The 25,440-nt window shown below is 42.8% G+C and overlaps 1 protein-coding gene across 1 annotated transcript in view; it reads right to left on the reverse strand.

Annotated features, from left to right (window-relative positions):
- The window catches only part of KCP (kielin cysteine rich BMP regulator), a 694,272-nt gene that overhangs the window by 75,067 nt on the left and 593,765 nt on the right, over positions 1 to 25,440 (reverse strand). Inside the window, exon 55 of the mRNA XM_086918865.1 lies at positions 23,930 to 24,041. Coding sequence (XP_086774991.1) covers positions 23,930 to 24,041 — 112 coding nt within the window. The remainder of the gene's footprint in view (positions 1 to 23,929; positions 24,042 to 25,440) is intronic.

Here is a 25,440-nt window from a genome sequence, read left to right on the forward strand (position 1 = left end):
CCTCCTGCTAGGATATCAGTGGAGATTCCATTGTGTCCGACATCCCGAGGCCGCTGGCCTTGTAGAAAGGCATAACCAGACACTGAAAACACGCCTTGCTAAAATCTGTAAAGAGAAAGGGGTCGACTGGATAGTCGCCCTGCCCGTTGCACTGTTCTATATGAGAATGGTCCCCCATTCGAGATCATGACTATCCCCGTATGAAGTGGTCTTTGGCCGACCACCGAATATGTGGGGGACGCCCATGCCTAAGAAAATAACCGATGTTGATTGTAATATGCTGACAGATTACCTTGCCTCCTTGATGTCTGCACTCCAATCATGTCGTTCACAGGTTGCCGCCGCCTTCCCTGACAACACTGATGTAAAGCCACATGATGTCCGTCCCGGGGACACTGTGTTGATTCGCAACTTCGACAGGAAAAGCCCGTTGGAGCCCCGCTGGAAGGAGCCGAAGATCGTCCTTCTAACCACGAGGACGGCGATCAAAGTTGAAGGACGAAAGGGGTGGATCCACACGAGTCATATTAAAAAATGTAATGAACTGTTGCCAGAGACTGACTCGTCCACCCCCTCAAAGGACTGCCTCGATACTAAAGACTTCAAAGTTCCAAAAAGAGAGAAAACTCCCCAAGAGGAGTATCGAACAAAACTTCGATCTAGCAAGTCAGACAGTTTAATTGTTTAAGTCCTCCCCTAGGTGAATCGGTTAAATAAGTTTCTGACATGTATCCCCTAGATCGAGATAGAGAGAGAGAGAGACAACTCAAGAAACGTACATATTGTAAATCACTCCGCAGTCACTGTATAGTGACACTATTGATTATGTTTTTTCTAAGTCTTCTGATTATTGTTGCTAGTATATTGCTTCCCATATACTACCCTATCTTCAAGCGTGAACAATCTGCTTACAATGTCACTGCCGAACATTCTTTTAGTGAATTACCTCCTCATGAACTATCTTACAGACTTGCGCTGCGCAACAATACATTCATTAGTATGTTACATCACTCCCATCAGACTAACAATGCTACAAACTGTTGGATATGTGGCCGACTCCCTCCCTATCAGAAATACAAGGGAGTTCTGCCTCTCTTTCCGTACCCGTTCACTCACAATGGCTCCTGTGGTGCATGGTTTAGATTAATTAATTCTTTAAATCCTGATATTGCTGTTTTCGAGGGAAATTGGATTTGGGGAAACCTGAACCTAGTTCTGCTTAACGCCTGTTACCCTGACAAGAAGGGACTTCCCATTAGAATAGGAACTGATCTAGAAAATGAAGTATATGGATTAGGTAATTATACAATTAACCTTATGATTCTTACTGTCGAATCCGAAGCTGCACCAGTTCTCCCTGCTATGTCAGTATTACCAGTCACTGGTGATTTATGTGTCAGAAAGAAGGGTTCAGTACACTTAGGTCATAGTAAATGTACTACTGTGGTCGAATTCAGTGATCAAGGCAAGTCTTCCTTTAGAGCTACTCGTCATTCCTACTTTGTTTGTGGCCATACCGCATACATACGCTTACCTCTAGATTGGGATGGTACCTGTTACATTGCATTCCTTCTGCCACCTCTTTTTCTAGCCCCTCCTGATTATCACAGAAATACAAATCTAGTAAAGAATAGACTCCGAAGAGATCTCCCGATTGTCGACTATACTGAAACGGCATGGGAGCAATACACAGATTTCAATAAAGGATTCTTTTTCTTCACAGGCCCCGTCCAAAATAGTAAACTAATACGCAGATTACCTAGAACACTTGAAGCAGTAGTGAATGAAACTACCTCCGCTCTAGGCAACTTAACAGAGGAGCAGTCCGCCATGCGGGTTGTTGTTCTTCAGAATCGTCTTGTTATTGACGTCATCTTGGCAGATAGAAGCGGAGCTTGTAAGGTCATCGGGTCAAGTTGCTGTGTTTTCATTCCAGAAAACGCGCCAACGGTATACCAAGCTATTACACGACTTCATAAAATTGCAAGTTTGATACATCAGAATCCAGGCACCTGGACTTGGTCCGGTTGGTTCTAGACAACGTTGACCGCTTGGGGATGGAAGATCCTATCCTTCCTAGGCATTGCCCTTGTCATAGTATTCAGTTGCTGCCTGTGCCTACAGTGTGGGCCAGCAATTTGTGGTCTGTGCGCCACATCGTGCATTGCACATTCCAGTTTTCACTCAAAACGCGAAAAGAAGAAAGAAGAGCAAATGATGTTACAAGAACAGACTGATCGATTCATGAGGATCGATATATCATGAAGGGTCCGTAGGGAACAAGGAGGGAATGAGGAAATATAAATTTTATGGTCAAGTAATGTTCCCTAACGTGTACCCCACCGTCTCCATGTACCAGCTTAAAGTGCATGTAACTTCCTTCCTGTGCCAGCTATGAAGACGCAAATACATTTGCGTCCAACGTTAACATGTCCTCTTTCAGACCCACCCTGAATGGGTTGAATATTCCGTTCCTAAGTATGCCATGCCAACGTCTTTTTGTGGTGTACTTTACATGTTTTTCAGCCCTGGCGAAGTAGGCCCTGAATTCTGCCATCGAGCCTTTTTCTGCCTTCTAACTCCGAACGCCTCAGCCTGGGCTGTCTCTGTACCCGTGACCTCTGCCTTACTCCCTGTGCGGCTAACGGCGCTTAGCTCAGCCTGCTGCCTGCCAAGACTGAATTCAACCTTCGAATTATCTGTTCCGCTCCTCGAAAATGCATTCCTACCTACTAGTTTAAGTAAACATCCCCCCAGCTGCAGAGCAAAGGGCCCGGCCTCACTGTCTCCGTGCAAGTAATTCATAGCCTCTGTTACCATGGTAGGCCCATGCCCCCTCGCATCTCATGCAGACACTTAGACACTTATACACGCACTCACAGTCAGTATAGAATAGCTTCTGCCCCAGAGACCTTTTCCTTCTAGATAATATGGTTCCTAAACATCAGATACCAGATATGATAGAGGTACGAGTTGATCTGACATGCCAGACTTCGGTCTCTTTCCGCTAGTGTAAATGTCAAGTCCCCTGCACCCTCCAGTTCCACGTCAATCATGCGTCATGCAGCTGCGCGCGCATCCAGGCCTCAGATTTCTGCTGACATTGCCAAATTCTGCTAAATACCCACCTACTCGTGACACTTACATGTGACGTTTCTAGCACACGCCTCTATGTTCACGCCTAGTTCACGCCTTCTAATTACGTATCACTACCACGTGTGTGCTCTTATCTTGTTTCTCTCAGCTGTTACGCCTACTGTATTGGTATTCATTCTATGATTTAAGTATATAAGCTATGTATTGTCAATAAAATATGGCTCTATCCCTTCCTGCACCCCAGTGGTGGCAGGAACCCGATATCCGATCTGGTACCATGACCATTCCTTTTTAAGGAATAAAACCCCTAAGAACTCTAACACCACGGACTCTGCCTCTTTCTTTCCGATTGAGTTATTTTTGTTTAAGTACTTACCTGCATAGAAATTAAGACGGTAAATCAAATATTTACCACAAAGAACAAATCTCACCTTGGAAGAAGCAATACTGTTGCTACCTATTATGAACTTTACTGTACTGCTGTATGCTTATGCATGGGAACGTGAACCCAAGGGGCGGGTACGAAAATTTTAATATTTAGGATGGGAAAGTCGAATTCTAGGAGGTGGTAATGACCGCACCACCTCTCCTGACCAATCATAATGTGGGAAACTGTCACTTGCAACATTAGTGGGTGGTCTGAGGGACCCCAAAACAGTATAACTGCCCTAGTTTAGCTTAGGAAAATTGTCCGACTTGTCCGAGTAGCAGACCTGTCACTGACCCTACGAACTCTATAGGTGCTCAATCTAGAGTGCTGCGGAGCACTCTGTCCATACTTTCCACAAACTCCTAAGGGGTGGAAATAATCCTAAGTGCTGGCGAAGCACTTTGCTGGGAAATTCGAAAACCCAATCGGGGTTGCTGGCGGATTACTTGCAGGAGAGGGGTAACGCAGGCGTTGCTGTCCGAAGCTGTGGGTGTTGGTCGTACCCTGGGAGGCCCAGTCTTGACCCAAACCTGAGGGGTATCCTGTCCTGACTGTCCTTGGGCTGTGTCTACTCGCATTCTGGGAGTCCAAATCCTTGAGGGTCCTTGTCCCCGTCTTTTCCAAACTGACCCGTGGCCAGGGTTAGTTCTCACTCCTAATTAGGTAAATATGAACTGTGGGTTTGCGTCTTTTCCATAGTCTTCTCTCACTTAAACTCATATTTCTTTTTCTCTCTTTCTTAAGGGAATAATCTTGACTTTGATATTGATTTCTGAAATGCCAAACTATATACGTTTTGCTTATTAGAATTGTTCCAAATCTCTCCCTTCCTTTAGAACTTTGCTGAACTGTCGAATTTATTAGTATGTTCCAATTTTTCCCCTTCCTTTAGTACGATTGCGGTGAACTTAGCAAGAATAGTCTAAAGAACGTAGGTTAAGTACATGTTCTAGGTCCCATCCATATCCTATGTCCTAGTATAAAGTTGCAGTGACTAGCTCTGTTCTAAATTCCTACCTTTAGTCTTCCCATATACTCAAATGGTCCTAAGTTTAATTCATAGTTACTTAGTGGTTTTGATATTAATGATTGACGTATTACTCTGCATATCACTTATTGCCTTGGCATATTCTCTTTGAATTTCTATATAAAACTTTTAACATCATCAGGTGTCTGTGGTCATTTTACAGAAATTGTGGATAAGTATGTACTGATTTATGAAGAGTATTTTCCCTAGGCCTCCTGTCTACTATTTTCCCTGATAGCTCCAGATCTGTCATAAGTAATGTGCCTGTGGTAAGTCAGGTACATGGTAAGCAGAGGTGTGAAACCAAACCTTAATTGCTCATAGAAGTGTGCAGGAGAAGAAGAAAAGGTAATCATCACCCGGTTCACCCAAATGTCATTGTTGTATTGAATTTGCACGCCAGGGCCCAGTGCGTGTAAGAAATTGGTAACCTCGGTGACCCGGGTGGACTGCGCGCTCTATCATATGTACTGGGCAATTGTCAATACAAGTTCCCCAGTTAGGCTTCACTGAAAATACTGGTGTTTGGCATCAAACACCTTGTCTTAATAAATCTGAACTGGTGCCAGTACAAGATTTATTATGACATGCACCCAGAGGGCACCTTAGAGGTGCCCCCCCCCTGAAACCGTATTAGTCTTCTAGTGTGCTAGCTGACTTGGTCCTTCCAGTCTGCCACCACAGACATGTTTCTGACCCCCTGCAGGTGAGAACCCACACTCTCAGGAGGTTGGGTCAATGCCTGCTCTGGCAGGAGGGGTTATAACCTCCTCCAGTAGGATGGCTAGTGAATCTCAATACCAAGGCAAGAGGCTTAAAAGCCTCTGCCGCCTTTGATATGCAACTCGGGTTTCCCCCAGACCTGAGGAATGCCACCCCCTGCCCGGAGGCCCATTGGGCACCAGGACAGATGGGAGAATAAGTTAGTCAAGAGCTGTGTTCCCTTTCAGGCTAGTTAGACCCCTAAGGTGAGCTGCCTTAAATGAACACAAAGAGAAAGGTTCCATCAACTTGTTTTTGGTGGAATTAAAGGAACTCTGGGACAGGGTTATGCACACTACCCACAGGAAGTGTTCATATAGGGGTTGCAGTGACCCCAAGGGTGAGTAGCCCATTGACTACTACCCTTCACACCCATTAACGCCCCTAAATTCAGAATTTAGGTGGCCTTCTGACACCAGGTAAGCCAATCAAATAAAGCCTTTGACTACTGGGAACCAAAAAAGACAAGGAAGGACCTACAGAGTGAGAACAGAGAACCTGCACCAAATATTGATGCCAAACCCTGCCTGGGTGCTTGTACTTCGCCAATGCCAACTTCACAAAATACTGAACCTTCCCAAAACCTTGGAGGACCATCGAGCACCTCAACAACTGGGAAAGATCTTCCATGGAGTGGAGGAGCCACTTCCCTGCACCAGCAGGCTGTCAATACCCAGGCCCACGAGGGAGCAGAACCCCAGCAAAAGGTCGTCGTGCTCCAAGACGTCAGATTTTTCACCCTATTGAGTTTGGAGATACCAGGACCCACAGGAGCTGCCCTGCCTTAATACTCTGGGTACCAGAGCAGTTGCTGCAACCACAGCTTGTTACGTGTCCAGTCCAGACACTACCAGCGCTGACACCTACGTACTGACAAGGGATGTCAGGATCCACAAGGTCAGCACCAAGAGTGGCCCTATTTTGCTCCCTTCACCAGGTATCCAATACACAGTGAGAGCCTCTGACAGTGCAATGCTGCCAGACAAAACACCTGTGCACCCGAGCCCCAAATCCTGAGTCCACAGAAGCCGGCAGTGTTCCAGTGCAGAACTGAACCCCTGTTGGGTTCTGCTTGACTGGTCCCCCAATCCCCGCTTGTAGCCTCTTTTTACAGATACTCTTTCCCATTGACTTTAACAGGTAGTGTTTGAGGCTACCATTACAGCCAGCACATCGGCACACTGACACCCCAGGGCAGACAGGATTTAACTGCTGGTGGTTTCTTGGATCTTGGCCCTTAGTTAACTTAAGTTCAGAAGAGCAGTCCTGTATGTCATTTCTGATTGGCCCTATGCAGTGAATGTTTCTCCCATAGGACAAGAATACCAAATTTGAGGCGCAGCCGCCAAATCTGACAGCAGTCATTTTCTATAGTTTCTACTACAAAATGTGATAATGTATAAAGTACTTACCCGATTATGAAATTTTATAAAAATATATGTTATTTTTCTAATTTGGTCTAGAGTTTTGTAGTGTAGTTCCTATATTCCCAATAGGCTCTGCGCATTGGAATAATAGATCCTATAGATTTGACATAGGACTTAGGTCAATAGGTCTCTATCGAATATACTAAACTTAATAGTGAGTGCCAGCTAGCTCAGAGATTGATTGAAAAACAGTGAGCAACCCAAAATACCCTTGAGGGCTTGGGTGATTAAGTAGAAAGGTATAGGTGCCTTCAAGGGAATTTGTTTAAGCAACGATTGGTGATTCAACTGACTGTGAAGGATAAGTTAATGATCCTTTCAGGAAATTAATTCATCTAAGTCTGATATGTGACCACAAATTATCAAAAAACATACAAAAACCATTAAAAACAAACACAAGAGGTGTATAAGAAAATAGAATTTATCAAGTCGTAAAAAAGGTTATTGATTTCATATACAGATATAAATAATTCATAACAATTAGGTCTGCATGTACAATAAGGATATGTTAATAAGTGACTCTGTAGATCCTAATGTCACCTATCCAAAATCTCAGTCAGTTAAACAGAGTAAGGATGAGGCGCTGGTCGACGTTTCGGTCTCTTAGATATAGCTTTCTGAGACCATCTTCAGGACTGATGTCAATTGTATACTGTATTAACCTTATGTAATCTTAATTCAGATGCTAGAAGTCATAGATTTGTAAGGCGTGCACAGGTGTTGCATATGGAAGGAATTGGGCATCTGCTCCTGATGTCGAGGTAGTCCAACACAGAGAGTAAATTAAGGTTGGATAAAGACAATTCCAGAGTCTATCAATCCGTGATATACACGCGTTGATAAAAATCGCGTGATGATGGTTGTACGGGAATTCACGAAGTGGCTACAAGCATATTAAAAATTCTCGTTCCATAGAGGTCGGGTGAAGTCGAGGGAACTTTCCGGATTTCGTGTAGTTCTCAAGTAACGCTGTGTAGCAGGCTGCCGAGATCAAAGCAACTGACAGGGGGCGAAAGGGTCAGAGGCTCAGAGGTCACTAGAAAATTTCTCGAATTCACAAGAAGGGATTAGTTTCTGACAACCGCATAAACATGACAACTTTGTTTCCCCAAGAATAAGAACATATCTCTCAGAGTCGTGGAAACAATAGATAACTATTTTACTCGTGCATGCTTCGTTTCTACAGAGTTTTGCAGAGAAATAGTGAGACAGGCGTTTTCAATAAAAAGATTTATTGAACAGACTTCTTTCTCATGCAAGAGAGGTGAACTGCTACAATCATTAGGCAGAATACAAAATATAATGCGTACAGTGTAATAGTAATACGAAATAATACTGTAAGAGCTTTGTATGGTTTATAAGCCATATAAAAATACATACATAAATAACAGACTAAAATACTCAACTGGTGCTTCTAAAATACGCCTACCCCAATGTACCTAACCTAGGTCCTGTACGTGGGAAGAAGTAAGTATGGGCTTTTGCATAGGTTTAGTTTTGCCAATAATCTACCAAAGGTTTCTCTAGGTTCTAATCAGCTCCATACCTTTTTAGAATGAAGGAAGTCTGGTATCTCTGTGTCGGGACTCGATTTCCCAACACCCCACAAGGGGAGTCAGAAACACTGGAGCTGGATTCTCGTCAGAGTAGAGCAGCTTCCTGATCAGTGCGTCAGCTGGAGAGTCGGCTTCCTTTGACACTTGCGGTAGCGAGCTGCGTCGGGCAAGTAGGTCTTCGAACAGCTCCGAACCACCGTGCTTTGCCATAGCAAGTGAAGGTATATTTATACCTTGAAGGTGTTTAGGAATGCCATGTTTGACATAAAGTTGGGCATATGAACGTCATGAATGAACCCCAGGAGAATAGTTGTTCATTGTAAAGTAACTGAGTGCCTTGGAGAAATCAATATTCAAGCAAGGGGAAGTCCCTAACGGCTTAAGCTGGTTTTCCAAGAAATCGTTGTGACGTTTGGTGAACGGATGGAAGTAGCCATGCCTGTATTTGTGTAGCATGGGCTATGCCTAAATAAGGGCTTGGTTTCTATGCCTATATAAGGGCAACGTGAATTGTACCTATATAACAGCATGAAACGGGAAAATCCATTCGGAATCCAAAACGCCATACAACACCCACTCCACTTTCTTATGTACGACATTACTAAGTTCTAAACACGTTAAACATATCTAAACATGATGTGGTAAAAACCCACCCAAAATACATAAAAATGCATTGGTGCTGGTTGTACACGAAAAAAAGCATTTGTGCTGTATGCATTTAAAGCAATGTTTCATTCTAAGCATATATGTGATATTTTCAAAATGCTAGCTGAATGAATCATGAAAATACATTTATGAAATGGCTCGTTAATACAGAATAAAAAGGTGCCGAAACCATTTCATGACAGATTATATAAAGCTGTTTGTATGAGGACAAGGTCAAATATTGTTTCTGGAAGTTTTCAAAGAATTCTAGTTCTCTATGAATAGTTCTTACTTACTTACAACTTTATTGCGATCACACAGATCCTAAAATGTATACAGCAAAAAAGCCCAAGAAAAGTATACACCAAAATATATAGATAAAATATGTACAGAATAAAAATTGATAAAAACATTTGTACAAATCCAAAATGACAGGGCCCCTAGAACAGTTTTAAAGTGCATATGTGCAAGGCAGCAATATGTATGGCACAGGATAAGATGCTTTAGGTTCCCACAAGTACCAAACAGGTAACATTCTGAACTGGCAAAGCATTCCAAGACACAATGACTCAGTTACATAATTGTTTTCACCTAATCCAAAGAGCATGCCAGAATCTAGAGAGACCAAATACAATAGGTTGTCTGGTATCAGTACACAAGAGTCTTAAGACCTCTAGATAGTGCCCTCGACCCACCAAGAAGCATAACGGAGTAATCAATTTTTTTCTCATCGACTGGTAAGTCGGGAAAAAAAAGACTACGTGAATTATGGAATCTGATCTAAGTTGGCAAGTGGGGCACAAATCATAAAAATTGTTATTGCTGGACCATTTTGAGCGGAACAGTTTGGTCGGAAGTGATTTATAACGAAACTGCAGAAAAAGTTTCCATGCCATCGGTGGCTCTATTTCATAAATAGTTGGCTCAAAAGACAGAGAGCATTTCGATTTGAGAAAGACTTCAGTCAGGCTGGATACTGGAGCTGATAGAACTTCTTTTAAAACCGAATCCCAAAACACTTTTTTTATTTTTTCTCTGGAAAATTGCCTCATACTTTCTGGATTTGACCAATAGGCGTCCAAGTCCAATTTTGCCAGAGATTGCTGTAGAGTGGAAAACCAATTTATTGCCAAGGCCTTTGGAAATCTCAAGAGATCTAACAGAGTCTCTCAGTAGGTCTCCAGCTCATCTACATTCCATAGCCTGAATCAAAACATTATCAATCGGTACATTGCCTTGTGTCTCAGCTGTTTATGTGTCAGATCCATATATAAGGGTGTCAGATTAGTTTGTGCCAAAAAGAGTAAAAATACTCATTTGGAGGAGAAAAAAAGTTAATCATAGGAAAAAAAAGTTCCAAAGTTAGAACTTTGTTTTGAAAAATGAAGTTCTTTCAGGACACTGTGTGCCAATTCAAAAGTCAGTGTCATTGTTTGGAGAAAACATCAAATCTTCTAAGTCTTTAAAAAAGTCGTCTACCATTGTAGGTGAGAGTTGGATTACCTTGTTAAGAAGATCAACCGCACATAGATGTGAAGCATTGCCATCAGCATTGGTCGCATTAGCAATGTTCAAATTGGAAGGTACCTGTGTGCCTGTTTCCTCTTGTACCTTGGCAGTAGCATTTTGCTTCTGTGAGATCTCAATGAATGCCGTCATCAGAATTGGTAGCCGCTGAGGACAACACTGCGCATGGGCCTTTACCGGGTCCAGCAGAGTATCAACATCCGTTGGCATGACTGATGGGAGTGTGAGACAGGTGTCTAACATGCATTCTTCTCCGCATAGCAGGCATCATAGAACAGGTAAGATGCAACCTTGCCAAATTGTCTGAATGATAGAAACCAGGTTGTATTCAATTCTCTTAGACGAGGTAGTCCCAAAATTTGGACGATGCGCTCACGACACTTCATCGCCAGTAGAGTTGTCTCCATGGTGAACTGGGTGTCGCTTGTGGATTGGCTTGCCATGTCGAAACAGTAGGAGCAAAAATAGAATCCCTGCAGCGAGTCCCAAAATGTGAGGCAATCCGCCAAACACAGAGTGCACGAAGTTTGGAAATATTCCTAGGACTGCTTCAAAGGGTACTAACAGTCCCGAAAAAACTGCCTTAAATACATGTACAATATCACTCAAATCAGACATATTTAAGATGCGACTTAACATTTCTGAGAAATGTACAGGGCAATTTGTAGTTAAGAGACCATGTATCTCTGCAGAAGTCCTTGCGACTTGCAGATCATAGGTCTCTTTGGCCGAGGTCAGTGGCACAGTTTTCTGTAAAAGAATGTCTTTCATTCTGCTTAAAGTATCAATTTGTGTAGAAGAGATGAAGAGATGACCAGTGAAGGCCATAAAGGCGACTCCCGGTCTGTCTTGGTTTTTGGAACAATACTTGCATACAACAAGTGACCCTGGCTGACACAGTTACTGGCAACATGCCACAGCAGCTGTGATCGTTCAACATAATGTAACTTCCATTAGAAAGTTGTCCAAAAATTGGATCAATCACCGCAGCTGGTGAACCTTGCAGGTGGCAGAATAAGTTGTTAGAGGAACCATTGCAGGCCTCGTGTAAATTAATACCCTGACAAAGGAGAGAACCGCTTAGTGCGTTTTGACAATTTTTACCACTAAGAAACACTGTGACTTAAATAAACATTTGGACTGCATACATGTAAGGGTATTGTGAACGTTTTTGCAAACCCTAATTTTTGTCACATATAATTAAGATTTAGTGTCTTGAGGGTGAGGCCATATTTGGTATATTATGGTCTGAGTGGGAGGCGGCCTCTTTCTCTTTCCCCCTTGGCTCCTACTATTTTGATGCTACCACTGAAGTCTGACAATCGAGGTCCGATATTAACATTCTGGTCCCAAAAAGGACTTCATATGGAGTTATACCCCCTAGAGAACTTCTTGGCAGATTATTAAGATTATGTTGGACACTTATTAGATGTTTGACCCACCCATCACCCAAGCCTAATACCATAGCTGTTATAGGTTGCTTTATGTCCGGGTTTTTTCTCTCCACTATCGAATTTCCTTCAGGTTAGAATGGACTAGAGTATTGCAATGGAACGCCCAATTTGGCCATGGCCTCTTTGTAAGCTCAAGAGCTTAACGCATGACCCTAGTCATAATGTAGCGTGCCGACTGAGTATGTGCCGATAAATCTTTTATAACAGTTTGAGCATCAGCCGAGCGCTGAGGCCACATCCAAATGAACCTTGAACACGAATTCACTGCGACCATGATATATTTATAGTTACGATCCCTCTGTAAGGGACCGCAGTGGTCCAGGTAAACGCAAGCTAATAGTTTATCTGAAATTAACAGGGGCGCCTGCGCAGGATGTTTCACTGTAGAGACTTTCCTCTTTTGGCAGATTTCACATTCTAAAACATAGTTTCTGGTCGGTTTCCCCATGCGCGGCCACCAGTATCTCTGTTTTAATAATGACACTGTGGCGGAAACACCTGCATGTGCAGAGGTAAGCCCTTCATGTGCTGCTAGGATTAGTCCCAATCTATGTTCCATGTTTAGAATTACTCTATCCCCCACTCCAGGGATTCGAGCAAACGGAACATTGTTCGCATCAGTTATGTATGAGTATTTGAGTGGAAAGCATTCGGTAATGTTTTACCACTGTCTTTGCTTGAAGCATAGACAGCTTTCATTATTTCGCCGTCTATTTTCATTTTTGAACGAGTAAATGCAGCTATGGAAGCCGTTTTCACAGCTGCCTTCGTGGCTTCATTAGCCAATGAATTCCCTGCAACGTGAATGCCATCACGTTGATGACTCAGCTTATGTATCACGTGAGTGTTTTGTAGTCCTTGTCGTAACTGAACTACTTGTTCCCAAAGCAGTTTATGCTTGATTGTGCCACCTTTTGCATCTTTGTAACCGTTCTGAATCCAGTTCTGCAAGTATTCATTGTAAGATTGAACACAATAATACAAATCGCACACTATGAGTGTGGGGAATTCGCGGTCCGTATTCTCAAGCGTCATCTTGAATGCTTGTAGTTCAGTTCACTGAGCTGTACAATCTCCTAGAGATTGAGTTTTAGTGACCATTGGTCTGAATTTGCCATCGCGCCAACGATCTTTAACGATCACGCACGCCGCACTATAGGCTTGTTTTGCCCCCGTAGCGGGTTGAGCTGATCCGTCAGTATAAATTATACATTCATACTGCTCTAGATGCAGAATTTCAGTAAGCAGAGGACATTCTTGTTCGTATTGTAGAAATGCTTGTGTTTTCAAATAAGGGTCAAAAACGTATTCAACGTCTGTTGCAGCGAGACAATTAACCCATTGTATGCATCTTGGATGTAAAGCTTTAGCATTTGGAATACTCGCTTTCGTCACTGCTTCTAGGGCAGGTACAGGTGTAACTACCATAATGAACTTACCCTGTGCGAGTGCTCTCTCTTTTGCTACTGCAGTTTGAACCGCTGTCAGAATTTTTTCTGTTGAAGTGAATTTCATTTCTGCTTGTGTGTACAAGTGTGATTTGTAAGCTATTGGTACTTTTTCACCTTTGTTAAAAGTTAAGTACGTGAATCCGCATTGTCCTGGAATGATTCGGATCACTAAGTTGCGTACGTTTATGAGTGTTTGCAAATGCTTAGTTGCTAACATGTCTGTTTGCAGTGAACGCAAAATTTCAGCGTGTTTTGTGTCCAATTAACTGTTTTAAAATCAGGTTTGATTAGTTCGTAGAGAGGTTTAACCCTTTCTGTGTAATTTAGAATGTAAGTTCTTCCGAAATGTAGGAAACCTAGATTCGACTGTAAGTTTTTAAGCGTTTTTGGAGGTTGGAGCAGCGCACATTTCTCTAGAAAGTTTGTGGTTAGGCTTTTGCCTTCACTTGAAAGTTCATATCCTAGAAAAAAGACGTTTAAATGGGCAATTCTAGTTTAAAAAAAAATTTAATTTATGCCCTTCAGAGGCGAAACCAAGTATGATGGTGTTCACCCTGTTCAAGTGCCGATCCAACTCATCATCTGTCAGATAGATGTCATCGACATATGATAATGCTTCATCATCATAGGTTTGTAGTAACTCTGTTACCCTTGCTGAAAATAACCCAGGACTATTCTTGAATCCCTGTGAGAGACAACAGAAATGACACTGTGTCCCCATAATTCAGAGAGCGGTCAAATAGCTACTTTCTAGTGCAATGTTTTGATAGAAAAAAAGTTAGAAATATCTAATGTGGTTTTACAATGTTATTCATTAGTGCTGCACTGTGTGCATTTTGTACTGCAAAGGTTTTGCTACAAGAGTTGAAGTGTCTGTAATCCAATACTAGACAATATGTATTGTCTGGTTTGGAGACAGGAAACACAGGATTGTTCACTGACGAGATACATGTTTCTATCACCCCTTGGTATTCAAGTTGATCTAAGATCTCCCTGACCTGTTTTTTAGATTCTTGCTTAACAGGATACTGCCTTTGTGCAGTTGGTTGATTTTTCAACTGGATTTTATGGTGAGGAGAATCCTCATCCCATCCTACAAGATTTTTATATAATGCAGGTCCCTGGGCTACTGCCCATTTCCTGGCATAAGTATATTTTAAATGAATTGGAATGTGGTTGGAGAAAGCTGGCATAATGATTTCTTCGCCATGTGGGCACTCCCTGACAAATTCAGGTGGCCAGTCTCGTTCAGCTAGAAGAATGTCATAACCCTTTGAAAGTCGCTCCCAAAAGAGTTCTCTCACTTTTATTGGTATGTCCCCCTCCATCCGGAGTGTTATTTCATATAACTTATGTGGACAACTAACCCTGGTATCTGCAGTTTCAACTTGAATGAATTCATTCAAGTCCACAGTCTCCAGATGATCCTTCAAGTTCTTGGGAGCTATGGTGACTTCTGCTGCGCTGTCCAACATCATCTGAGCAAATTTCCCGTTCTTGAGTTGTGTCCTCAAGATCCTCTGCATGTCTGACTTTAAGACCTGCTACCTTCTTTTTGGGGAATTGAGTTTTCTTGTTCTCTGAATGTGTTGGTCATCTTTGGACTTCACGCATTCTTCCTTGTGTTCTGCCCGTCCTCTTCTTTCGGATTTCTGTGACGAAGTCCGAAAGGTACGAGAGGAACGTGTATCAGTATCTTGATATCTATCACGTTTTCTCGAATTATCCCTGTTCCTGAGGTTATATCTCCTTTCAGAGGGCTCCTTTTGAGGAGACCTACCTCTGGAATGAGAACGCTTCTCTCTAGAAGTTTGTTTGCTATTCTCCTACTTCTTTTTAATAGGAGTAGGAGTGTTCTTTGTAAAGATCTTTAACTATATGATTCTATAAAAATTTTAATATTACTAAGTAATTGTTCATCCGACATTGCTTCAATATCAGGGTCAGGTCTGTAGCTGGCTAAAGCTAGCCATGTTACTCCTGGTCTACCTAGTGGACCGAGCCTGGTAATGTGATTTATATGTTTTAGGGTGCCTTTAAACCAGAGTGCATGCTCTTGGTAAGTTAGTGGAATTTCAACATCCTCGAAAAGAATGTATTCCTCTGGTGGTTCATCTTCTTTGTAGAAGTGAAACTCATGTATACTTGGATTTGTGTCAGGGAAGACTATCCATGAATAGAATACCTCTGTCTGATGATATTCATGTGCCTCTGTCACAAAAACTACCCTACCACCTCTTGATGTTAGGCCATTTCTCATAAGTTTTATAGTGATGGCTCTCCTTAAACTTGGAGCAATTATTATAGCATCATTGTCGGTTTCTTGGGAACCTGAAATGTTAAGAGCTGCATCGGCTGGATCAGCCGCAGCTCCACCAGTTTCGGTGTTGTTATCCCTGTTTAGGGACATTTTTTTGTTTAATGAAAACTGCACAGCAAGTTTCAAGGAAACCAAGATAAGGTGCACAATATTTTGGAACACTGTATGCTTCAACGTTGAATAAACCAAAAACGAATACATAGGACTTTCGTCCTACTCAGCTATGGCGAATATTATCCTTTTACCCACTCAAGACGTCTATTGGAGTATTATGGAAAGGGGTCTCTGAGAAAAGCACAACTGAGTTACTTTAGTATCTAGCATTAAATTAGTGCCTTACCAAACATTGGGCGCCATGTAGTGTAGTTTATATATTCCCAATAGGCTCTGCACATTGGAATAATATATCCTATAGATTTGACGTAGGACTTAGGTCAATAGGTCTCTATTGAATATACTAAACTTACTAGTGAGTGCCAGTTAGCTCAGAGGTCACTAGAAACGTTCTCGAATTCACAAGAAGAGATTAGTTTCTGACAACCGCATAAACATGAAAACTTTGTTTCCCCAAGAATACGAACATATCTCTCAGAGTCGTGGAAACAATAGATAACTATTTTACTCAGTCAATCGTGCATGCTTCATTTCTACAGAGTTTTGCAGAGAAATAGTGAGACAGGCATTTTCAATAAAAAGGTTTATTGAACAGTCTTCTTTCTCATGCAAGAGAGGTGAACTGCTACAATCGTTAGGCAGAATGCAAAATATAATGCGTACAGCGTAAACAGTATAATGAAATAATACTGTAAGAGTATTATATGGTTTCTAAGCAATATAAAAAAACATACATAAATAACATAGACTAAAATACTCAACTGGTGCTTCTAAAATACGCCTACCCCAATGTACCTAACCTAGGTCTAGTACATGGGAAGAAGTAAGTATGGGCTTTTGCATAGGTTTAGTTTTGCCAAGAATCTACCAAAGGTTTCTCTAGGTTCTAATCAGCTCCATACCTTTTTAGAATGAAGGAGGTCTGGTATCTCTGTGTCGGGACTCGATTTCACAACACCCCGCAAGAGGAGTCAGAAACACTGGAGCTAGATTCTGGGCAGAGAGGGGCAGCTTCCTGATCAGTGCGTCAGCTGGAGTGTCGGCTTCCTTCGGCACTTGCTGTAGCGAGCTGCGTCGGGCAAGTAGGTCTTCGAACTGCTCTGAACCACCGTGCTTTGCAATTGCAAGTGAAGGTATATTTATACCTTGAAGGTGTTTAGGAATGCCATGTTTGACGTAAAGTCGGACATATGAACATCAGGAATGAACCCCTGGGAAATAGTTGTTCATTGTAAAGTAACTGAGTTCTTGGAGAAATCAATATTCAAGCAAGGGGAAGTCCCTAACGGCTTAAGCTGGTTTTCCAAGAAATCGTTGTGACATTTGGTGAACGGATTGAAGTAGCCATGCCTGTATTTGGGTAGCATGGGCTATGCCTAAATAAGGGCTTGATTTCCATGCCTATATAAGGGCAACGTGAATTGTACCTATATAAGGGCATGAATCGGGAACATCCATTCGGAATACAATACGCCATACAACAGTTTCTTCTTGAGTGTTTGTCTCATTTATTTTATCTGTGGGCACAACAAATGATTAATACTACCCGCTGATAAGCCTACGTTGCTCGACCACACTACCGCAAAACAGAGAATTTGGGATTATTAATTTAAGCCCTGTAATCCAATAATGGTCGTCTAGACTTTCTACATAGTGTACCTCATCGAAAACTATAGGTTTTAAGCCTTGTAGGGACAGGCACAAACAGGTGTCTGTGACGGATCCCCACAAGGTATGTGTCTAGTGTCATCTCAGGACTCTGCATTCAACAATAATTGCACCTGGATGAATATGAAAGCACAAAGAAAAACTCTACGTTGCTAAATATTGTCGAAAGATATGCAAGACCTGCTGCTGGTCAGAGTGTAGAGCATGACCCATTCTAACTCTTGAGGCTGTTTCTGCGAAAAGGTCTTCCTCCCTCTCCAAATCTTCAGGTAAGTCCAAACCAAAGAATAAAACACAGGAAAGCGAAGCAGCAGCACTCTTCGTCACACCACTCTTGAGCAGAAACGTTTTGTGAACTTCAATGTTCTTCTTCTTCATCTCATATCAAAGAACCAATTAGACAACTGATCTCATTTCCACAACTGGTCCAGATGCATCCTGACATTCTGGGTCCATCGATGATGTTGCAACAGATAGAGGCCTTCAAGCAGGCCATGTTGTGGAGTTTTGGCACCCTTCCTGTTCCCTCTGGCATACCTCCAATTCGCAGGCATCTGGGGAGGCCTCCACTCAGATTACCATCAGCAGATCAATCGCCAAAGCCATCTTGCATTCTGACCCCGCAGCAGAGTCTGTCCCAACTCAAATCCAGTGACAAAATTCACATTGGTTCCTGCCACCTCAACTGTGGTTCTGATGCTGTAGGATGCTGGAAGAGAACCAACTTGTTTTGTCTGACTCAGAAACTAATCAACCAGAATCTTGACTGTAAAATGAATCCTGCGCATGTTCCAGGGCAAACAGTCTGTTCTCATTCTGATTTTGACAGAATGCTTCCACTTCCTAGCTGGCGCCCTCAAGTACTCCAAAACCTTGTGGGCTCTGATACACAGTATAGCCAATATGGTATGGGTGATGACAATGGAGATGGCGAGGATGGTGCATCCCACTACTATGACGATAACCTTTTCATGGAACATCAGGAGGCCAGTGACTTGGATGACTCTCTTGAAGCTGGGGTAAGTTTCCACCCTCGCCCTTCTACAGAAGTTCTTGACTTATAGTTACCATCTACTAAGGTCAAAACAAACGCACTAATGAAGGTCCTGCAACCTGGGCAGGCCTCCACTAAATCACTTCTCCCTTTTAATGAATCTCTCAAGAACACACTAATGGGCACTTGGGTCAAATCTTACTCATGCATACCAGTAAACAGGTAAATGGCTAGCAGACACAGACCCACCCCCGTAGACCCTGCCTTTCTTATTCACCATCCTTCCTCTGACAGCGTAGTGTTCAGCCCCGGCATCTACAAGTAGACTAAATCCAAACTAGTCCATTACAAAAGGACAGAGAATATAAGCAGATGGAGGCATTTGGAAAACCGATATTTTCTTTGGTTAGTTTTGCCCTGTGCTCTGTTAATGCCAGCTGCCTATTCAGTGGATATTTGCAGGTCCTTTGTAATATGGTTAGCAAGATTTTGCCGACAGTCCCTTCCAAGTAGGGTACCACTTTAGCACAAATCATCCAGTGTTGCCAAGATGCGGCAAAATGTGCCATCTGCTCTGGGCTGGACACTACTGGCTGCTTAGGCAGGGCAGGGGGTGTCTGTGTGGTGCTGCTGCTCCACGAGTCGATGAAATCCATGGCCTTTCAGGATCACATTCAAGTGTCATTAACGGATATGCCATTTGATGGCACTCAGCTCTTCAGAGTCAAAGCAGACTGTGTATCAAAGAAAGAAGGGCCACAGGACCCTCACTCTGCCTTTCTGCACCCATAAAGCAATATTTCCAGCAATGTTTCCCCTTTTGGGGTTTCTGAAGGAGCCATGGCTCATAGACACTGCCAAAGCCCCTCCGAACCCTAGCAGTGGACACCCCAGACCATTGGAGGTTGGTTAGGAGATCCAGACATCGACGTCAAGGCTCTCAGCAGCAACATACTGGCCAGTTCCCATCCCTCCCACTGCAGATTCCAAGCTGCTTTAGCTTGCACTCTGTGGCACATGGTCCCTCTGATGGAGGCAGGTCAAGTTATTACCTCCACTGCTGACAAAGCATTACATCCACCAAAGGAGTACTCCACATCATTCAACAATGATAGTCTCGGCCATTCCTGTCAGACCTGCTGTGAGAAAATGCCTCTTTTGATATGGCTATCCCCTACGTTGTGTCTGGTATTTGACGTGGTTTCGATTGTAGTGCACAGGGTCCCTGCCAACCAGGTTTCTTGTGCCAGTGCTTCTTCCCAAAAATATATCCACATTTGGTACTTCTACCCCTGTAAGTCCCTAGTAAGTGGTACCTTGGGTACCTAGGGCCTGGGAGCAAAAGAGGGTCTTCTAGGTCTCCCTCACTAGGACCATGCCACTGCCCTTGCAGCTTGAATGCCCTTGTGAAGAGAAAAACAGCAAAGTCGACATGCACCCTGCCCGGCTGCCATGCCTGCCAGCACTGCATGTAGGCATAGGTTACCACCCCTTTAGCAGGACTTACAACCCTAAGGCACGGTGCACTTTACCACAGGTGAGGGCATATCTGCAGGAGTAGATATGCCCCTACAATACTTAAGTCAATTCTTAAATATTGTAAGAGCCAGGGAAGCCATAAGGGGTACATGCACTAGAAACTCAACAACTTGAGTTCCCCAGCACCAAGAGGGTTTCACTGAAACCAGGAGTATTTAGTACCATACAGTTCCTTGTAATAAATACACACTGATGCCAGTGTGAGATTTAACAAAACCTTTACTCAGAGGGGCACTTTGAAGGTGCCCAATGAATAGCTACCAACTCTGGGGTCGGCACTGACTGGTTTTAGGCAGCCTGTCACCCCAGACATGTTTCTGGCCCCCTGAGTGGAGAGTCTCCGCTCTCTGGGACCAGAAACAATGCACATCCTGGGCAGAGGTGACACACCTACTCCCTCAGTATGGGCCAGTGCTCGAAGGAGAAGCTTCAAAGGCCTGCTGCCTTTGTAAAGAGACCTCCAGCCTCTGCTCTTAAGAGCAGATGGCAGCCCCCAGTTTACACCCCTACTCTGGGCAGGAAAACCGGCAGGAAAACTCAGAAAGCCTTAGAGGTGTGTGCACCTTTGCTAACTCCACCTCTCAGGTGGAAGAGACAAAGTTAAGCACACTTTTCAGTCCCCTCTATCTCGAAGATGAGAGGACTCTCCAATCAAGGCTAGGTCTATGCACCCTCCACAGGAGGGTGGCATAAACAATGTCACCCCAGGTAAGGTGCCCAGTGGCCCTACTTACTACTCCCCTAAAACTTTAGTATTTAGGAGGCTCCACAGACCTAGAAACTAAATTCCGTCAACCTACAAAGAAGAAGGACGTAGAACACGCCATGCAGCAAAGCCTTGGGTGTCTGATGCTGAATTTGCACCCTGTACCCGGCTGCCCCTGTGCCGCTGGTGGTGTATGTTCAGTGCTGCTTTGTGCCACCCCCCCTGTGCTTGACCTAATCCCCAAAGCTTGGCCCCTGCAACCGAGTTACTTACCTGCAAGCAGCATGACTTCAAGCACTCTTAGTCTCCATTGAAACGCATTGGACCAAACTCTGATTTTGACCTCTGCACCCGGCCGCCCTTGTGCCACTGATGGTGCAGTTTTGGTACTCACCTGATCCTTGTCCCTTGCTTACCTTTGGTTCCAAAGAATGGAACTGTGAGTCTGATACTTACCCGTATAAGCGCATTATTGTTTTCCTCCATAGGATAACATCGAATTTCTGAAAGTGAAAAGTATTCCTATTTAAAAGCGGGCTTACCTTATAGTGAAGCTCTTGATCTTAAACTAAAGTACAAACAATGCTAATTTTTCTAAAACCTTGCATATGAAGTTAAGATTGGCACGTTGTGTTCTTTTCTCATTGTGAACATTTGTTTGTTTCGTCACAAGGCTCAATTGGTTTCACTATAACTGCTCACCTCAAAATATTATATTATTTTTTTCACTAATTTGGTCACAAGGAGGGGTTCACAATGAAGAAAGGACACGACGTGCTCAACCTTAACAGCATATTTAGTGTTGTAAAATTTACACTGCAAGATTTCTTGGTGGACTAACCCTCCGATTATGTATTTTCAGAATTACAAGCAGTAACACTAAGAAAGTGCTGTATATATATGTTTATATCCTTAGAATGCAGAGTGTGTGCAGCTAAAATAGTATAACAGGAGTGGTATCAGGGAGGTACATCCTTGTCCTGAAGAAAAGCCTTGGAGTACGGCTTGAAACGTGTTTATAATCTCACTTTCCATATAAGACCTCACCCACTCCTATTTTGTTAATCATTTTTACATAATTTAATATACTTCAATAAGTGGTCCCACGTAACACGTAGGTCGAAGCACGCTGAGCAGAACGTGATGGACCCGATGATGAAGCATGCCACCAAGGGGTAACCCTGGAGGGTGAGGATTATATAAGAAAACCTAGAGTTTGTCTTTATTCTTGTGGTGGGTTAGTCCATACTAACAGCTGGGTTCTTTTGAGTTTTGATACATTTGGTAGGGGAATGAGCCCCTCTGATTTGGTCTCCTCTTCCTCCCCCTTTTGTTTGAAAGATATCCTGTTGCGTCGCTTCACTCCTGGCAGAGAGTATGCTCTGACTGCTAGCCATTCTCTACATTCTCCAGCTCTGCCTCTTCTTTAGCTTCCTTGTGGTTCCCCTTTCCTGCTTTCAGGTGGCATCTCCACTTAGGTTCCTTCCTAGTCTTTCTCAGGAAGCTGGTAAGTACATGGAAGAGGGAATGGTTATACATGTCGGCAGTCATCAAAGTATGCAGTAATTCCAATATTTTGCAAGTATGTTTGTCTACGTATCCTGTCTCCTGCTGAACAAAGGCCCAGGGAAGACACATTTTGCTGGCTGCTCCAATGTTTTGCTTTCTTTCCTTCGCCCCTTTCCCTTGGTATGTTGAGCCTTTCTTCTGCTGGTCTATTGTACAGCGATGAAAGATCACACAGGTAGAAAGTTGTTGGTTGTGCTTTGGGACGACCTGCCTTGAAGTCTGACACTAAGGCCCACTTGCAGTCCCACCTCCTCTCAGAGCTCTGCCCATCAGATAAATATTCAAATGATGTGTGCATTCTTGGCTTGTTCGACCACGCAGGCCAGCACAGTTGTGTTTTTCTTTTTGCTGTTTTAACAAGGGTTGGTCCAAAACCTTAGACTGCTGGGGAAAAAAGGAGAAGTGCCAGGTCCCACAACATTGGGCAAATGCTGGAAAGTGTGGAGAAGGGGGCTTACTCCAAGCCACCAGCACAGAAGGGGATTACCTGGTGCAAGCTGTGGCCAGTCTAGTGGCGAGGGTAATAAAACTAGTAACCATTTTCTTATGTCACTAGCATTATCTCAATCAGACAGCAAGCAAACATTCCTGATATAAAACGTTGCCGTGTGAATTTTGTTTGACCAAAACATTAAGTGAAGTTGGAGAAAGGTATATGCAACAGGAGCTAGGCAAACTGGAAGTCAGTTTTGAAACATTTACCCATGTCTAAAATGCGAATCATTTAAGGGTCATCAGAGATAGCAGCTGCTCCCCCTGGCTTGCCTTTTGAAACACGTGGCACTGCCCTTGCAAAACCTGGCCTCGGAGATAGCAAAAGCAATGCCAGGGATAGGAGGCAGAAAGTGTATTGATAAGCACTGTTTACTTTCTGCAGTTCACACTGTGGCTGGTGTATTTGCTTTCAGTTCTGCAAATTAAATAAGTTCGGCAATGAAATTTATGAAATGAATAAATAAAAAGTGTAATAAAAATACACATCTGAAATAACTAGCCGTAATTGTTAATTACTGCAAATACATGTAAAATGTTGCATTTAAATAAAATCATTACCTCTGTGCTTAGCAGGCGTGATAGCGTCTTGCACATGATCATAAATCAAAACATACTAACACCGATAAGACAATAACATGGTTCAAATTTAATATATGGTTCATATGAAGTACACTTGGACACAAACACTCTTGTGTGCTAAATCTCTTTTTGTGCATCTCCTTGTGATTGATCAAATCATGCATTCTTTAAGGGAGCTAATTGAATATGACGATGTGTATTTTGTGACAATATAGCTTCTTCATCCAGTGAATAAATAATTTTTCATTCAATAAAAAGGAACATATGTAATGTTTTCCTAAGATATCGTTCAAGCGCCCTAATTAAAAAATATAGGTGGCATAGAAAAATTCTGCTAGTAACTTCTGTGCTTAACTGTGTACTCACGATTGAGTTCTTTACTTTAGTGATGTTAAGTATTGTGAGATCATGAAAGTCAAGATCATGTGTCATCACTGCCTTGTGAAAGTCCATATCGAAGGTCATATTATCTCACATTCATCATGTAATATCATGAAGGTTAATGGTTGTGTGATGTTACTTATGCTATCCCAGGCCTTTGGTCAATCAATATCAATACTGCTTACTCACAACTACAATCCAGTCCTGCAGCAGCTGCACCACCACATCCCCAATAAGCACAGTCACCTCCTTCGTCCACGAGACGCCTTTACGGCCACGGTCATCGTTCGTAACATGAATGCTGTAAACAGAGATAAAGAAGAGAATAATATAATCAGACTTCACAATGGTAGATGAAAAAGCCAAAGCTCTGTAAACTGAAGTGTCCTGGAAGTCACACTATCTTAACACATCTTTATGTACGCAGGACATCTAGAATTCCAGGGGCTGAAATGGGTGTGTACTGTACATGATGAAATTCTCCACCTGTTTGGAACACACTACAAACTGAATTGTTTCTAGGCGCTGACTTTATAGGTGTTACTACCCAACTCAATGGTGTTCATTTTACTGAACTCTAAAACATGAAAGCCTAAGTTGGCCCACAGTCACTGGAAGGGATGGTCTGCAGACAGACCATACCTTTTGTAGCACAAATATTAACCTACTGACCAACCACACCAGTCGTTAGTATGCTACCTCCAGGTGGTCAAAGTAAAAGCTGTGCTTCGGAGCATAAAAGATGGATTTCTGAAAGTAACTGATCCATGGGAGATTTTCAGAATATCCATGTAAGGCAAATTTCTATACAATAAATCTAAAAGTAGCTCATTTACAAAGTCAAGGGTTGTCCTTGAAACCTAGCCTGAATGGGATCTTCCTAGACATATTTTGGATCCCCATGGCATAAGAGATAGCTTATTAGTCTGGTGATTTACCATGAGCCTTGTGAGTCTTTGTACGTGGTGCAAGTCAGAGTTCGTAAAAGGGCAAAAAAGGGGATAAAGCATTGCCCTTTAACATCAACGCCAAATCCTTCACCCTCACTGGCCCCATAAGAAGTCGAGCATCAGTTTCCAATAACTCACACTATAACCTTCTTGAATTGAGATTGGGCAGATATGCACCACAAGGAAAGTTATAAACTTAACTAACTAACGCTTGCCTCCCACCACCACCAGGAGGAGAGAAATGTTTAACAATTTTTTGTTTCTGAAAACACACTATGTTGTGATGCTGAATCAAAGAAACATCAGCATGTAAAATGGATAGGAGACATAGGGCCAGATACATCAAGCATCCATTTTGCGATTCCTTATTAGCGAAAAATAAGGAATCGCTAATAAGGAATAGCAAAATGGAATGCATCAAGCAATCACTATAAAAATAGCGATTCCTTAGAATTCCTTAATTGCGACTCGCAAATTGCGAGTCGCAATTAATGAATACCTCCCCATTAATTCCTATGGGCCTAGAGGCCCATAGGAATGAATGGGAAGACAATCTCAATTTGCGAATCGCAATTAGCGATTCGCAAATTGAGATTGCGAGTTCAAGGGTGCAGGGGTGTCCAAAGGACACCCTGTTACACCCCTGAATGTGATCTGTACACATATGTTGCGCACACATATGCCCTTAGGGCATGTGTGTGCGCAACATGAAACTTTGAAAAATGCACAAAAGTGCATTGTTCAAAGTTT

Source organism: Lissotriton vulgaris, chromosome 1_1 (assembly GCF_964263255.1).
Source record: "Lissotriton vulgaris chromosome 1_1, aLisVul1.2, whole genome shotgun sequence".
Lineage (NCBI taxonomy): Eukaryota > Metazoa > Chordata > Amphibia > Caudata > Salamandridae > Lissotriton > Lissotriton vulgaris.